The 15,832-nt window shown below is 38.6% G+C and overlaps 1 protein-coding gene across 2 annotated transcripts; it reads right to left on the bottom strand.

Annotated features, from left to right (window-relative positions):
- Positions 1-2,402: 2,402 nt before the first annotated feature.
- Positions 2,403-10,441, bottom strand: LOC138314816 (heat shock 70 kDa protein 12A-like). 2 transcript variants are annotated; one of them, XM_069255377.1, is made up of 5 exons: positions 10,347-10,441; positions 7,959-8,311; positions 7,170-7,391; positions 6,042-6,270; positions 2,403-4,827 (listed from the first exon to the last, which is right to left on the bottom strand). In XM_069255377.1, exons 2-5 carry the CDS (start codon positions 8,307-8,309, stop codon positions 3,779-3,781), a joined length of 1,851 nt encoding a protein of 616 aa, XP_069111478.1. In that variant the 5' UTR covers positions 8,310-8,311; positions 10,347-10,441; the 3' UTR covers positions 2,403-3,778. The 2 variants fall into 2 exon arrangements, with proteins under 2 accessions (XP_069111478.1, XP_069111477.1); XM_069255376.1 differs by lacking the exon at positions 10,347-10,441 and adding an exon at positions 9,882-10,035.
- Positions 10,442-15,832: the final 5,391 nt, after the last annotated feature.

Here is a 15,832-nt window from a genome sequence, read left to right as displayed (position 1 = left end):
ATAGTTAGCCAAGGCAAAATGCCTATAAACCGGAGGTCCCTCTGCCTGTCAACAAAGACAAAGAAGGAGTTTCCAATCTCTATGTATATATGTTTCTGATGGAATAAAGACCAGAGAGCAAATGATTGGACATACCATACCTAGCAAACTCTCTGGATTTAATTTATACAACGCAGGACGATTCGAAGTAATCCACTTGACAAGCGGTTTATGAATTATATTAAAATGTAATACAGATTTTATAATCATGGCCCCTAAGACTAATTTTAGACGTTTTAGAGGTCTAGATTAAAAAACGATAAAAATCATACTCTACATGGTACTGTATACGAGAAGGGTGGAAACTCACAGACTCAAAATGTCTAACCCGCCTACCTTTAGCGGCTATAAAAACATTTCTAGTACATCGTCATAAAAACGGTTACTACCGTTGGAAAGAGCGATAATTTTCTTTCAAAATCACCCTACACATCTATACAAAGTGCCGTCATTAAGACGATATAAGCCCCATTATGACAAACATCTTGAAAATCATCTAATTAAAATTCATACTGTTTTCGTGGCCGATATAATATGAATGAGCGAGGCTTCGGCTGCAATGTCATTGCATTGGCCGGCTATAAAAAGTCTCTTCTCGGGACGTTGTACATCTATATATATGGATTTCGCCGTTACAATTCAAACATGTACAACTGTGGACTTTTTATAGCCGGTATAACGTTGAAAATGGACCTCCGTTGAAAATTGACCTCGGGTCAGTTTTCAACGTTGAAAACGGACCCCGAATGCCGTTGGAAATTGAACATGCCGTTGAAAATTGACAGTGTCGAGGGTCATTTCTCAACGGCAGCTCTGTTGAAAAATGACCATGACAAACTATCAACAGATGGTCTTTTGAAAAATGACCCTTGTACATTAACACATATAGCTGTTGCACAAACATGATTCTCGAATGTTATCGCCATTCCTAATATAAGCGACCCTTCTGTGCTGGTATTTGAATTACGTAATTATTGCGATTTGAATTGAATTTTGATATTGTTATCTTCGTAACAAATACCTCATTTAAATATTTTAGGTCTTTGAAAGTTTATTATGGAGAATACGGCACTACAAAAATTTCATTTTTCTATAGTCATTTTGTCCGTCCGTGTAGATAATGTTAATTTAAAGGGACAATTCAGTCTAAGAGAACATAAAAACTTGTACATATATCGGAAAAAACCTGTTTTAATGGAAATTAGATCAGTCGGTTTTACTGTGATATGCCTGAAAAGCCCATGGTGGTGACATGTGTACTGTAGATGTTCAAACTCGCTCGCTGTCCGCCATTATGCATTGTGGTCGAACTTCTTGTATGCCAAACCCTGTCCCTTGCTTGAAGAGTTGTCTAGAAGTGCTCAAATCGCTCTGACAGTAGTATGTTTACCTTATAAGGTGAATTATGTTGTCTAAAATCATTTTAGCACCTTCTCAATGGTTATGTAGTTTATTTGTTTAACGTGCGTGACTTTGGCTCGGGAATGGGTACGGCGTCGATATTATACCTGCTTAATCGTATTGATCAACGATTTTATATTTCAACGATATTAATTAAAATACTTAACAATGTCGTGGAATTTTTCAATGTTTTACGTTATATGTTTCATAAGAAATGTAGAACAACACATTTATGCTATATTTTGCTTATTGGTTACGTAAAAGAAATAGCCTGAGTGAATTGTCCCTTTAATTGTTCTCAAACTGAGGAAATGTTATATAACACTGTATGGGGTAATGTAGTAAATAAAAATGAATTGTTGTCATCAACTTCATGTAAAGCTTGTACTATGTGGTGTTCACAAAGTGTTACAAAACTATAATTATGGGATATTATTAATTTGTTTCTTAATGATTTTTTATGATTATATTTTCGACGATCTCACGTTTGTCAGGTACTCAGTAATTGTTAATATATATTTATTCCCTGCAATACAAGAATACATGTATTATATATAGATCTGCGTATGAATCAGTTATGTTGTGTTCTGCGTATGGTTGTGTTGTGTTGTTGTGTGTTGTTTGTTGTGTGGTGTTGTTGTGTTGTGTTGTGATGTGTGGTTGTGTAATGTTATTGTGTTGTGTGTGATTGATGTGTTGTTGTATGCTGTGCGGCTGTGTTTTGTGTTGTGTTGTTGTTCCGTGTTTTTGTAAAGTGTAGTTGTGTGATTTTTTGTGATGTGTTGTTGCGTTATGTTGTGTTGTGTGTTGTGGTATTATTGTGTTGTTGTGTTGTATTATTGTGTTGTTGTGTTGTATGCTGTGTTGCTATGTGATGTTTTGTATGTGTGATGTTGTGTTGTGTTGTGTTGTTTTTGGGGGTGTTGTATTGTTGTTGCGTGGTTGTGTGTGTAATTGTGTTGTGTGTTATGTTATGTGTTGTTGTGTGATGTTTTGTTGATATGTTGTGTTGTGTTTTGGTGTTGTTGTTGCGTGTTTGTGTGATGTGATGTTGTGTTGTGTAGTGTTGTTGTTGAATGTTGTTGTATTGTTATGTGTTGTGGTGTGGTTGTGTTGTGTTGTGTGATGTTTTGTTGTGATGTGATGTGTTATGTTGTGTGATGTGCTGTTGTGTCGTGTTGTTGAGTGTTGTTGTATTGTTCTTGCATGGTTGTGTGGTTGTGTTGTGTTATGTTTTGTTGTGATGTTGTGTCGTGTTGTGTAATGTTGTCTTATGTTGTGTGATGCGTTGTTGTGTTGTTATGTTGTGTTATTTTGTTGTGTTTTGCTGTGTGGTGTGATGTGTTGTTGTCTGGTGTTGTGTAGTGTTATGTAGTGTTGTTGTGTTGTTGGTGTGTTGATATGCTGTGTGATGCTCTGTGGTTTCATGGTGTTGTGGTGTCGTGTTGTGGTAAAACGGGTTCTTATTGGGTCACTTTTCAACGGGTCGATGTAAAAAGTGCGTTTAAAGTTCAGTTTTCAACTGTTTTCGGGGTCATTTTTCAACGTTGAAGAATGACCCGAGGTCAGTTTTCAACGGAGGTCTATTTTCAACGTTCACCGGCCAATTAGATTGCTGCCGAAGCCTCGCTCATTCATATTGTATCGGCCACGAAGACAGTATGAGTTATAATTAAATTATTTCCGAGATGTTTGTCATAATGGGGATTATATCGTCTTAATAACGGCTCTTTGTATAGATTTGTAAAATGGTCTTAGGACACTCTGGTTTGCCCATGCTTATATAATCTGTAACTAATTCTCATATCCCTGTGGAGTCAAAATGTTAAATACAAAGATCGTTGTGGCCTTTAGTAAATATATTAGCCGTATGTTTACTTCATAATCTTATATGGCACATTGCTTCAACAAGGTAGCCAAATACCATCTTTTAATTACAATGTAGAAGAAGAAAAAACAAAAGGGACTTAACTTGAGTTAACACCATAGCAAGACACTTTTTTTACTCTAGAATGCTACCTTTCTTTTACAACTTTGCAGGAAAATTTGTTTTACAAGGACATGTATGTATTAGGTCAACTTGATTTATACACGTAAGACTAAAGACGTAGTCTTCTGGTTAACAGTTGAAAACATATATTAAATACAATAATGTAACATTTATGATAAATACACTACGCAACAATTTGAGAAAACTTGTATATAAAATGTACATACTATTGTAGTACCTGTATAGTGAAGCGTAAAGCAACCAATGTAAATCAACAAGCAAAGCGTGTTCAAGATCAGTTCCATTTTTAGAGAATCCTAGTATATAAGGATATATTGTACGAGGCCATCATTGTCCTAACATATCCAGGACTGCATGTACCTGCTGATTCGTGGTCTTGTCTTTGACCGACACACGTAATTCCGTATATCCAAAGGACATGGTGACGTCATAATATCTATCACGCTTATTCCTGTCGTTACTATAAATTTTGACAATTCCCAGTTTTTTACAATCGCCCAAGAAGGAGTAGATGAACATCGGTGGTGTGGTTCTGTTCGATATGTATACGTCGATTTCGTCCAGGCCAGTCGAGGCAAGCATTCGGCATTCTTTGGTGATGGATGTCAGACCTGGGACAACTGCTTCTCCAGTTTTGACAAAGACTGCAAACAGGTCTTCTATCCTCTCCTGACAATTGAAGGTAACACGGTGTTTCATACATTCTTCACCAGTGTGTTTTTCTTTGTCGAAAGGTTGACTTGAACTGATGCCATAAGAGAATCGAGAGATTCGTTCGCGAATGGAATCGGGTTTGAAGCCGAGCATAACTGCTCCCTTCAGTACTGATAGGTCGCATTCAAGGGGTCTAATGACACGATATTTCTCAAAGACATCAGATATTTTGTTGCACAGCTGTGTGCAGTTGGAAAAACCCCCAACCATTAGGATATCGGTCACCTTTTCAGCTCTGATATCATTCAGTTGCCTTTCAACATTCTGTACAATTTTGTTGATCGGATCCTCAAATAGCTCGGATATCACCGAAATAGAAATTCTTGCCTTTCCTCTTTCTATTTCTATTCTACCCGATTCTACTGAAAATGAAGTACCATGAATATTCTCCAATATGCAAAAAGGAAGAGAAATAATCAGTTCTCTCCTTTGTGTATGATTTAAGGATTGTTTTAGAGCCTGAAACGAATTATGAAAATCAAGAAATTCTGTTGGATATTTTGACTGTAACTCTGTCATTTTCTCTTCTCCAAGTATATTGTTCCATATATCTAGAAACCTTTGAGTAACTATCTCCCCTCCAACATCGCCTCCACTGGCTTGCTGAAGCTCTTTCATGGCACCGTTCTCAATGCAGAATGTTGTGATATCCACTGTTCCTCCTGAAGGTAATAGAAAGTAAAATTATCAGTTGTAAATGAGTTTTGCTACAGTAATCGTTATTTGCTACCATCTTCCCGAACAATAAATGATTTATTCAAAGGAACAAGTTATAATGTTTTTCACACAACTATAGAGCAAGATATTGCCAAACAAAATAGGGTTTACATCATGAAAAATATCGAAGACTTTTGTGGTTTTGTTTCGATTTCAATATCTCATATCATAGAGCTATACGGCATACCACTAAGTGTATATGTTTAGGTTATACCTGTAACTGAACTGAATAATTACAGATTATGTAATGAGAAATCCTTTTATTACTGGCGAGGATTCGTGTTGAGGCTACACGACCTAGCTACCAACGATGAGTATTGTGGAGTTTTACCATTGTGCAAATTACATGATAATTTTGAAATGCTGTATGTTGTTGGCTCAATAGATATTGTAATCATTTATTTTAGCCGATATAATACTGATATGGATTTTCAAAGTGTCATTCATTTCAGCCTGACTATCTCCAACTTGAAGTTGTAAACATGACGAGATAATTAAATTAGCTAAGTACCCGCCGTATGAGTCGTAAGGCTCTTTTTATAATGGGCTCGTATACTCAAAGTACAAAGTATGCTAGTCCAGTAACTCATATTAATATATTTAGCTTACGATTTTCCTAAATTGATCTGAAATGTAAAATTTAGGCCACTGTGACCTAATGCTTGTTGAATGCTGAATTATATTCACTCATATGCCAACCATGAAGTTACATATACAATAACTTTAGACTGTATAAAATAGTCCTGACAAGGGTTTTTTAATGTACATAAAGTAGGTCAAAGGTTAAGATATAGACCACATTTCATCTGAGCATGTGTTTTGTACGTGACGTATCGCCTTCCCTAGGTTGACCTATATACCAGTTTGGAGGTCCGGTGCCCTATTGTATAGGATATGGGGTCAGTACAAACGTTTTTATTTCTTAAATTGGTCAAAATATTGGCCAGTGATCGAATTCGTATGAATTGTATCAATTGTATTGATCATTATGCCAAGTATGAATGCCCATTGCCCTATAGCATAAGTGATGTATGCAAGACAGTTGCAGATGTAAGTGGTAAAACTATATGTTTTAAAAATCCAATCTACTAGAAGGTTATTAAATTTGAATTATTTGGAAACATTATTTAAAATATCAGTTATTATTAAATAAACATACCTCCACAATCAACTACCAGAAAGGAGCAACCCTCATCAAAGGGCTTTAACTCCAAAGTAGCATGACTACAGGAATCTTTTCGCATTTGTTTTTCATCTTTGTTGGACGTTGCAGCCTCTCCACCTCGGCGATCGGATACCACATCCAGAGACGTTATGTACTCTTTACAGAAAAATGCAGCTGCTTCGGGCTCTATAGCTAGAACTAGTTGTGAATGCGGTATTCCTGCCTAAAACAATAAAAAGCACTTTGTATAATTCAAACATGTTTGTAAATGAACTAAAGGAATGACTAAATGCGTGTTGACAACTGACATTGTAATTGTAACTCTTACCAGGGAAATGTTAGGGATGTGAATAGAAGTTTGTCGATTAAAGGACAGAATCTAGAGTCTTTATTGGGCCATCAGGGCGACAATTACCAGGGAGATATTAGGGATAAATGATTCACGTTAGTCAAGGTAAGCTTGCAACTCTTTTGTTTGTTTGTTTGTTTGATTTATTAACGTCCTATTAACAGCTATGGTCATGTAAGGACGGCCTCCCATGTATGCGGTGTGTTGCGTGTATGTTGTGCGAGGTGAGTGTACTGGGAGACTGCGGTATGTTTGTGTTGTGACTTCTTGTATAGTGGAACTGTTGCCCTTTTTATAGTGCTATATCACTGAAGCATGCCGCCGAAGACACCAAGCAACACACCCCACCCGGTCACATTATACTGACAACGGGCGAACCAGTCGTCCCACTCCCTGTATGCTGAACGCTAAGCAGGAGCAGAAACTACCACTTTTATAGACTTTGGTGTGTCTCGGCCAGGGGACAGAACCCAGAGCCTTCCTCACAGGGGCGAACGCTCAACTCAAGGCCAAAAGTGAGGTGGTGCCAAGGGAGGCATTAGGAAAGATAAAGTCAGTTAGGAAGAAGAGAAAAGATAAGATCCTAAATTTAGTCGCCTTTTACGATCATGCAATAGGGGCAGCAGGTAAAATTCTAACGCCCTACCTGCAGGCCTCCAACTCAATGATAATCAGTTTAATTAAGTAATCATACTTAAAACGAGCTTCTTCAAGTTCGGGGTGGCATATGTACAAGAGGTTTATGATGTTATCACCTGACAATTAATAATTACCACTTCCGCAGCTGTTCTCATGAACTGTTTGGCTTTATCTCCCCATATAGCTGGAACAGTCACCACCCACTTGAAATCGCTTTCTTCCACTTCATCACCAAGTGCTATCTTGAATTCTTTCATAGCTTTGTCCTTCATAAATTGGATGGCAGCCGAAAACACCTTTACAGCACGCAGTTTTTTCCCAAAGTAATCTGCGATCCTCATTCGGTTGGAAATACACTAGAAAAAAACGCACTATATATCTTTAATATTGCGATATCTGCTATTAGGTTTTATTTACGTCATAACAACCAGGATTATTTAAGGACTCCTCTGTATGCAATTATGTGGTGTTAAATCCTTTATATGTTGGGAGGCATACACATCGGTTTATCACCCTATCGGGTAGGATCAATTGTGGCGTCATTACGTTGTAATAGAAAAGTACGTTTTCCTGTGGCCAAATATGTTGCACTCGTAAAACTATGACGTAACAATTATAACCTATCCACAAGGGCATACGATAAGTAGATTCATCTATATACTGTTTTAAATCAAATACGATATCAATTTAGGAGTCCAGTAAACAACATTTTAAATGAGATTTTTGTTCTGCTTTTATGTTGGTTTTATCAGTCAACGTCCTATTAACAGCCATGTTCCTTTCCTATGTTGAATCATTGTGATTTATATTCACAGGTATGAGATAGAGTCGAGCAATATTTTTATATAACATGTATTTTCATGTGACCGGCCTTCTTTTAAAGTTTTGTTACTTCTCCACTTTTAAAAGTCGCATACATATACCTTGTCATCATAAAGCTGCATTTTGAAGTGTTTGAAGAAATACCATTGCGTTGGATCGTCGTTCTCGTTTCTTTTATCGTCTCCAGACTGCGAGTCAGGGTTTGCGTGCTCGGTAAACAAATCAGCAAATTTTCTCTCTGCTTCGTATCCAAAAGAATGAAATGCCTCATCTGGTCTGAAGAGGATAGATGTAGTTGTCTTGCCCATGGCAAGGTTTGTGTCCCCATAGTACCAATTAGGAACACATATCCTATTTGGATTATTTTTGAAATCTACTCTTGTCTGGAAACCATATCCGGAGAAAGATGTGCCGAGATCTATAGCAATAACTGCCAGGACTTTTTCCGTCATGCCTGTTTACCAATAGAAGCATCAATTACTTATATTAACGGGAAGCAATACAGAAGTCTCCATAAGTTGTTATACTTATTTAATGATATGGGAGATTAATATTTAGAAATATAAAAGAAGCTAGAAATAGAGGTTCACCAACAACTGACTATTGTTTATCATGGTTATCAAACTTGAGTAAGTTAATCTACTATATTTTGGAAAGGGGTTTAAAACTGGAAATTAACTTATGAGAGTTAAAGATAAAAATGACTATAACAATTACACATTAGGTGACATGTTTGTACCGTAGTGACCATTTCTCTTTTTCTTTTAGACTTAAGTTTTTAGGGAAACTAACCACAATACAAAATGTAATTTTGATATCTTTCCACCATAAAATGTAGTGCCAAAATAGAAAGTCAATATTCTGGTGTTTAATACTTTGAATAAGCAACAACATAATATACATTATATACAATGTTAATTAAAAGAAAATGCTCTATGAAAAGTACATGTAGTCCAAAAGTTGAAAGCCAATCGGAATCAGGATAGGTCGGAGTTGACCAACCAAAGGGGCCGTAGGGATGTGTAAACATAAATGATAACCAACTGCTGTGGGATTGAACACATTGTTTTTCCATCGTCAAACAAGCATAGATAGGGGATGGAATGAGTCCTTTCAAAACTAATTAATACATTTGGATGTAATGTACATGTAACTTAAAGATGACCTTCCTTGGCACTTTCACATCCCTCATTTGGCAGTGTTCCCCGAATTAATATATAAATATCATTGTGTATTACCCCATATACCAATAAATTTCTATCACGAGAAGTCTAAACAAAAAATAAAAAACAACAAGTAGCGTCAATGACATTCGAAAATTTATAGCATATCGTACTTTTTTGCGATTTCGCGGAACATGTGTGATCGCAAAACAATTGACACGCAAAAAATGGTTAAATCATTATAACCCTTAAAACCGTTTCGGATAAATTTGTACCCGCGTAAATAACCGTCATATTTAAGATTTATAGTACGAGTCAGAACGTGTCGGTATACTGGGCTATAAATAAAGCATGCCTTTAGTGATTGTGGAATGGCTGTATCGTTCAATATTCGGCACATACGTATATCCATTAATGCAAAGAACGCTGTTATGTAATTGTTTGAAATACCGTATGCGATGACAAATAATATTTTCTTTGTTTCTGCAGGTTATGAATGGCTCAATAATTTTATATATTTAGTTAAAGCCAACCTAAGATATTTGAAAAAGATCTTAAGATGTTAACTTAATGTTATATTAAATGCAATGCCTGAAATATAATCATGACTTGTACTATATGATTTAGGCTGAAATATACAATCGATCAATCCTAAAATGTGTTCAAGCTAATTTAATATCACAGGCAGATGCAAAGTTTGTTGGAGTATTTTTAGTTTAAATATGGCATGCAATAGCAAAGGCGAATGACTTGAACCGGGAAGTGATTTACGTGTGAATTTAACCAGACAAACACACCATAGTTAACCAATATTACGAGAATAAGTTTCAACTTTTGGTACCTTGTATCGGCCATGCTTACCTTTTTCTCAATTCAAACGTTCACGCATGGTATATTGCTATTTCTTCAAACATAAAGAGCTCGGACTACCTAGCTTGATGAAATCCTGCGGGGTTTTCCAACTCAACTTTCGGTTTGGAACCAAGTAGATAAAATAATATCAATAACACAACGATTGAATATGTAGCGTGACTAGAATTACGTCAATTGTACTTATATCTATAGATTGTAATGTAGCGTGACTAGAATTACGTCTATTGTACTTATATCTATAGATTGTTATTATTGTTATCATTCCATGTATTAAGTAAAGATAAGTTTGTAATGTTTAATCTACGATGACATGTTTACGTTTACAGTTGTACCAACCGGCCATGTGACTGGATGAAGTTTGTGAGATTGTCTATTTACCCGCGGTAACAATACGTGTTACGATAATTCTAGGTTTTAGCGAGTTGTATGTTATCTACGCGATGTCAAGTTTACCTATATCACGGTCGTTAAGTGATGTTATTTGCCGTTTTAGGCATCGTAAATCTTGCAAACTTCAGACAGCCTTTTCCGCTTCGACTATTGTGTTGCGCATGTCCGCGGTTGGGAATCACATTTCCGGTTTGGTTATTTTGGCCAGCCAATCAGCGTAGCGAAGGATGCCTGCGCGTGAATTCTTGCCATCGGGGCATTGGCATCGGGGCATTGAAGTATGATAGGCAGTTGCGCCCTTGTAGTCGATGAGGTAATCGTGTTCTCGATCTCAGAACCGATAACCTAGGGTCTACGCAACTCAGCCCCTATCTTCCCATGGAAATGGCTGTGGTGTATTTAGTGTGATGTCATAGTAAGGCTATTAATAGAACAGGGATTTTACAGCTTGTCTATTCGGTTTATTTACATTAGCAACTTTGTCAAGGTCGTAGACTTGCGGTAGTTCCAGGTAGTGTGGTACTACGATAGAATAGTAGAAATAGTGATAGTATTAATTTGTTGTGGGATAAAACTATAAAGAAGATAGTATTTATCTGTGATAAGTGAGTTAATGTGGAATTATACTATTGAGATCTATTCTACTGTAGCTATGATATGTATAATAACTGTTAGATATTGTACTGTGTGTTATCTGTAATCTCCTGGTTGTTGATATGGCCATGTAAATAATAATACAAATACTGAAACTTGATTTACTGAGTTTGTCAATTCTGTCACTGAGTGGTTGAACTTAAATATCTATAGCCTTGCTACCAAAGGCGTAATAGTGATACCTCGCTACCAGAGGTTGTACCTGTACCATTGTTAGAAAGGTGTAAGTTGTACCTCGGTGATGAAGTACGAAGAGATACAAACCCCAGGGACCAATCCTGACCAGGGAGACAATACTGACCTGTTGGTGACCATGGAAATATTTACAAACTATCAGAAGGAAATAGGAATCATATTCTCAGAAATAATGGACAGACTAGATAAAAGATGGAAGTACCTAAGACTCCTACTCGGTCGGTTATAAGACAGTGAGAGTGACTGTTATTATGACCATGATGAGTGAAGAGAGGAAAGTAGACAAGACCAGTCTGCTAGGGTTATCCCTGAACGACCGTATAGAGTGTCACACCAGACAGGAAGAGACATTAATAGACATGAACAGTCTAATAGAATAGATAGACCACTATATCAACATGAGTATAACTGTAATCAAAGTTATCAAGGAGAGTCTCACTGGACAGATCACCACAGAGCTGACCATGCCGACCAATTTTACTTCGGTGAGACGCATGACCAGTGTTATGGAGATAAAGGGAGGGAGATGTGTGTACGTCCTAGACAGGATATAGAGTTAAGCCCTTACCGAAACCATAGCAACACCAATCAGGACAAAGTTTCGTACTCAAAACCTGACAGCTATGATAGAAAAACAAGCTGGACCGAGTATTTGACTCATTTTAATCTGGTGGCTTCAATCAACCGTTGGACTTCGGAAGTAAAAGCTTTAAAGCTGGCCTCTTGCATGACAGGTACAGCACGAAGTATATTGGGGGATCTGAAACCTGAGCAGTTGAGAAATTTTGAACAACTGGTACCAACACTTACCGCCAAGTTTGAACCAAGGAACCAGTGTGAGATGTATAGGCCACAGGCAGAGTCAAGGACGAGAAAGAACAAAGAATCTTTGGTATCATTAGTACAAGATGTGAAAAGATTAGTTAGGCTAGGATACCCTACTGCACCAACAGAGGTCAGGGACAGTTTAGGTTATCGATACTTCAGAGATGCTTTAAATGACCAAATATATGGTGGGCTGTTTGTCAGGGTAGCGCTGAAAAACTCATAGATGGAGCACTGAATTTAGCCCTTAAATTTGAGGCTTTCAGACTGGCAGAAGTAAGGAAAGAGGTGACCGCCAGAGTTTTTCAGACAGATAACAAATGATGCTGATGAGTTCAGTGAGGATGACCCGATTGAACACTTGGTAAGGAGAGTTGATGGTTACAGAAAAAGTCCAGAATCCTAATAAACAAGACGTGTCTGTTGTAAATGAGCAAGGCATAGCACCAGACCCATCCAAAACGGATGCAGTTTTCAAATTGGCCCGCAACCTAAGTGTGTGAGAGAGATACATGTACGTAGCTTACTAGGAACAGTCTCATACTATAGGAAATTTCATTAAAGGTTTTTGCAAATATAGCCAAGCCTTTGCACAAGCTCACGGAGAAAGAAGAGAAATTCCATTTGGACCGAGGAATGTCAGACAGCATTTATGACTTTGAAAAAGGCTCTGATTACCTCCCCTGTACTCAAGTAATCCAGATTTTAAGAAAATCGTTTGTTATAGACACAGATGCTAGTAACTTTGGGTGTGGGAGGTGTCCTATCACAGCAATATGAAGATGGAGAGCACCCCGATCTGTTACTTTAGTAGAACATTGACAAAGGCAGAAAGACAGTACTGTGTAACTCGGAGAGAGTTTGTTGGCAATTGTTGAACAGTGAAACACTTTCATCACTACTTATATGGAGCGAAGTTTCTCATAAGAACTGACCATGGAGCCTTAAATTGGATTAAGCATTTCAAGAATACTGAAGGACAACTAGCCAGATGGGTGAATTGTTGGACACATACGATAATACCATTCAGCATAGACCAGGGCGTATACATGGTAACGCAGATGGTTTGTCGAGGAGAGGATGTGAACAATGTAAATTCTGTCAGAAAGTGAAGGAGGCTCGTCAGCAACAGGACAATGGAGATATTTTATACCTGTAAACAGAAACAGAAATGACATAATTAGAAACTGTAACAACCAAAACCAGTGGTTGGATACAGGAAATCCCACACAGAATGATAAGCAACAGAAGGATGAAACCCTCAAATATATATGGGCAGTGGAAAAAGGCTGGATTACGTCCTAAGTGGAAGGATAATTGCATATTCATCAGGGGACGTTAAAAACATGAATTACTGGTGGCTCAATGGGACAGGATTGAGTTGTTTAAAAGATGAAAGTACTACGTCGTCGTTGGGTCAAAGAGGGATAAGAAAATATAGTGTGCAGTTTTAAATTCTTACCAACAGAAGTTCACAGAGGACATTATACGGAATTCTGCATAGAGATCCGGGATTCAGACATCTGGGGCATAACTAGAGCGGGCAGCCAGAGTAAGAAGGCCAGATTCTATTGGACTGGAGTAAACAGGGCTGTGAGGAGAGCGGTAGCACAACTGTCCTTGAGTGTCAGTCCCGAAATCAACCTTAGGCGCAGTACCAGAGGAAAAATGGGACAATATCAAGTAGGAGCTCCCATGCAGAGAGTAGTGTTGGATATAATGGTTAACTTACCAGAGTCCTCAAAGGGTAACCGTTATTTACTAGTTTATAACTGACTATTTTACACGGTGAGGCAGAAGCTTTTTCCTATCGCTAAATCATCGAGGCCCAGTACGGTAGCTGATATCTTGTTGAACAAATTCATTACTCGCTTTGGAATACCAAAAATCCATTCGGATCAAGGAGAGGCAATTCGAGTCGAACCTTTTCAAATAATTATGTAAGCGGCTGGATTTGAGAAAAACCCGCACTACTCCCTTATCATTCCACAAGGAGACGCTCTTGTAGAGAGGTTGAATCGCACGATAGAGGATATGCTAATCAAGATGGTGTCAAAGGACCAAAAGATTAAGAAGAGAAACTTACCACTTGTGATGTACGCGTATAGGTCGGTCTGTACAATGAAAGTACTAATGAGACCCCAGCTATGATGATGCTTGGACGTGAAATGGAAATTCCTGTGGACCTTTTATATGGCAAATATGGAACCCATCTTGAGAGAACCTCAGTGGATTACTTAGAGAACCTTTGGTCCAGAATGTGGGCTGTACATGACCTTGCACGTAAACAGATGACTCGAGCGAGTGACAGACAAAAGAGACACTATGACCTAAATACTTCGACGACAGTATATAAACCGGGAGATGCTGTATGGCTATACAACACAAGGTTACAGGGTGGTAGTAGGAAGTTATCCAGACCCTGGGTAGGTCTATACATTATAATTCAACAGTTGTCAGACCTAGTGTACAAAGTAAAGAGGTCTCCTCGTTCTAAAGTAAAAATAGTGAACATGCAGAATTTAAAGCCATACCTGGACAGGGTAAAAAGGAAGACCAGAAGCACAATTGTACCTAAGTAAAAAAAAAAAAAAAAAAAAAAAAAAAAAACGATTGTAAGTAATAGTACCATGACTTATCGTTACCTTTGACCCTATGTTTCAGGAACATGGAGTACCAATTTAATGGTCACCGCTATATACACAGCATCTAGGGAACCACCCAGGGAGACATGAGATGCACCAGTGTGGACGATGTGGGAAGCGGTTCCACCATAGGGGGCAACTTAACCGCACCTGAGGTCTGTCCATGTGTCTCGGATGCAGTGTGACAAGTGTCGTTTTTCGGTACCAGGGGCTAGGGCCTACCTATTAGAACAACATAGGGTAAGAAGTCATGGTTCCTTTGAGCGATTAAAGGAAGCTCCTCAGGGAAGGAATCCCAAGAAGACCGAGCCCGCCAAGAATCCTTCGGTCCCTTCCCCGTCTGTCACGTTCCCGCCACCGGTGAGGACAGGACGCTGACGGCCCCGCCACAGCAAGCAATGCTAGAAAGATGCCCACCATCACCTCATCTTTCCGAGTGGGGAACTCCACCAAGCATTACCCTCGGCGAGGACCTAGACTTGGATTTCGATTTTGTTTGTTTGTTTATTTGGTTTATTAACGTCCTATTAACAGCTATGGTCATGTAAGGACGGTCTCCCATACATGCGGTGTGCTGCGTGTATGTTGTGCGAGGTGAGTGTACTGGGAGACTGCGGCATGTTCGTGTTGTGTCTTCTTGTATAGTGGAACTGTTGCCCTTTTTATAGTGCTATATCACTGAAGCATGCCGCCGAAGACACCAAGCAACACGCCCCACCCGGTCACATTATACTGACAACGGGCGAACCAGTCGTCCCACTCCCTGTATGCTGAACGCTAAGCAGGAGCAGAAACTACCACTTTTATAGACTTTGGTGTGTCTCGGCCAGGGGACAGAACCCATAGCCTTCCTCACAGGGGCGAACGCTCAACTCAAGGCCAAAAGTGAGGCGGTGCCAAGGGAGGCATTAGGAAAGATAAAGTCAATTAGGAAGAAGAGAAAATATAAGATCCTAAATTTAGTCGCCTTTTACGATCATGCAATAGGGCAGCAGGTACAATTCTAACGCCCTACCTGCAGGGCCAACCTTTTGGAGGAGAAGATAGACCCTATAGTCACGGAGTCTTCAGCTGACCTGGTGGTAGAGATAGAGGAAGCTGTGGTGCCTAATCATATTACCATACCAGAAGTACCCAGCCAAGTTGCAATTCCAGTGGAGTCGGTCCCTAAACAGACTATTGAACAAGTGATCAAGACCAGTTTAGACATTCTGGCAGAGGATCCTAATT

This window comes from Argopecten irradians, chromosome 2 (genome assembly GCF_041381155.1).
Source record: "Argopecten irradians isolate NY chromosome 2, Ai_NY, whole genome shotgun sequence".
NCBI classification, from domain to species: domain Eukaryota; kingdom Metazoa; phylum Mollusca; class Bivalvia; order Pectinida; family Pectinidae; genus Argopecten; species Argopecten irradians.
Note: the sequence above shows the minus strand (reverse complement) of the source record. Positions and strands in the feature narration are given on the sequence as shown.

Bases quoted from the DNA above. Each gene is read 5' to 3' on its own strand.
- LOC138314816 (XM_069255377.1), bottom strand. From the start codon at position 8,309: ATGACGGAAAAAGTCCTGGCAGTTATTGCTATAGATCTCGGCACATCT. The intron at 6,271-7,169 runs GTAATTATTAAT...TTATTGTTTTAG, and splicing joins TGAGAACAGCTGCGGAAGTG to GCAGGAATACCGCATTCACA. The intron at 4,828-6,041 runs GTATGTTTATTT...TATTACCTTCAG, and splicing joins TCTGGTAGTTGATTGTGGAG to GAGGAACAGTGGATATCACA.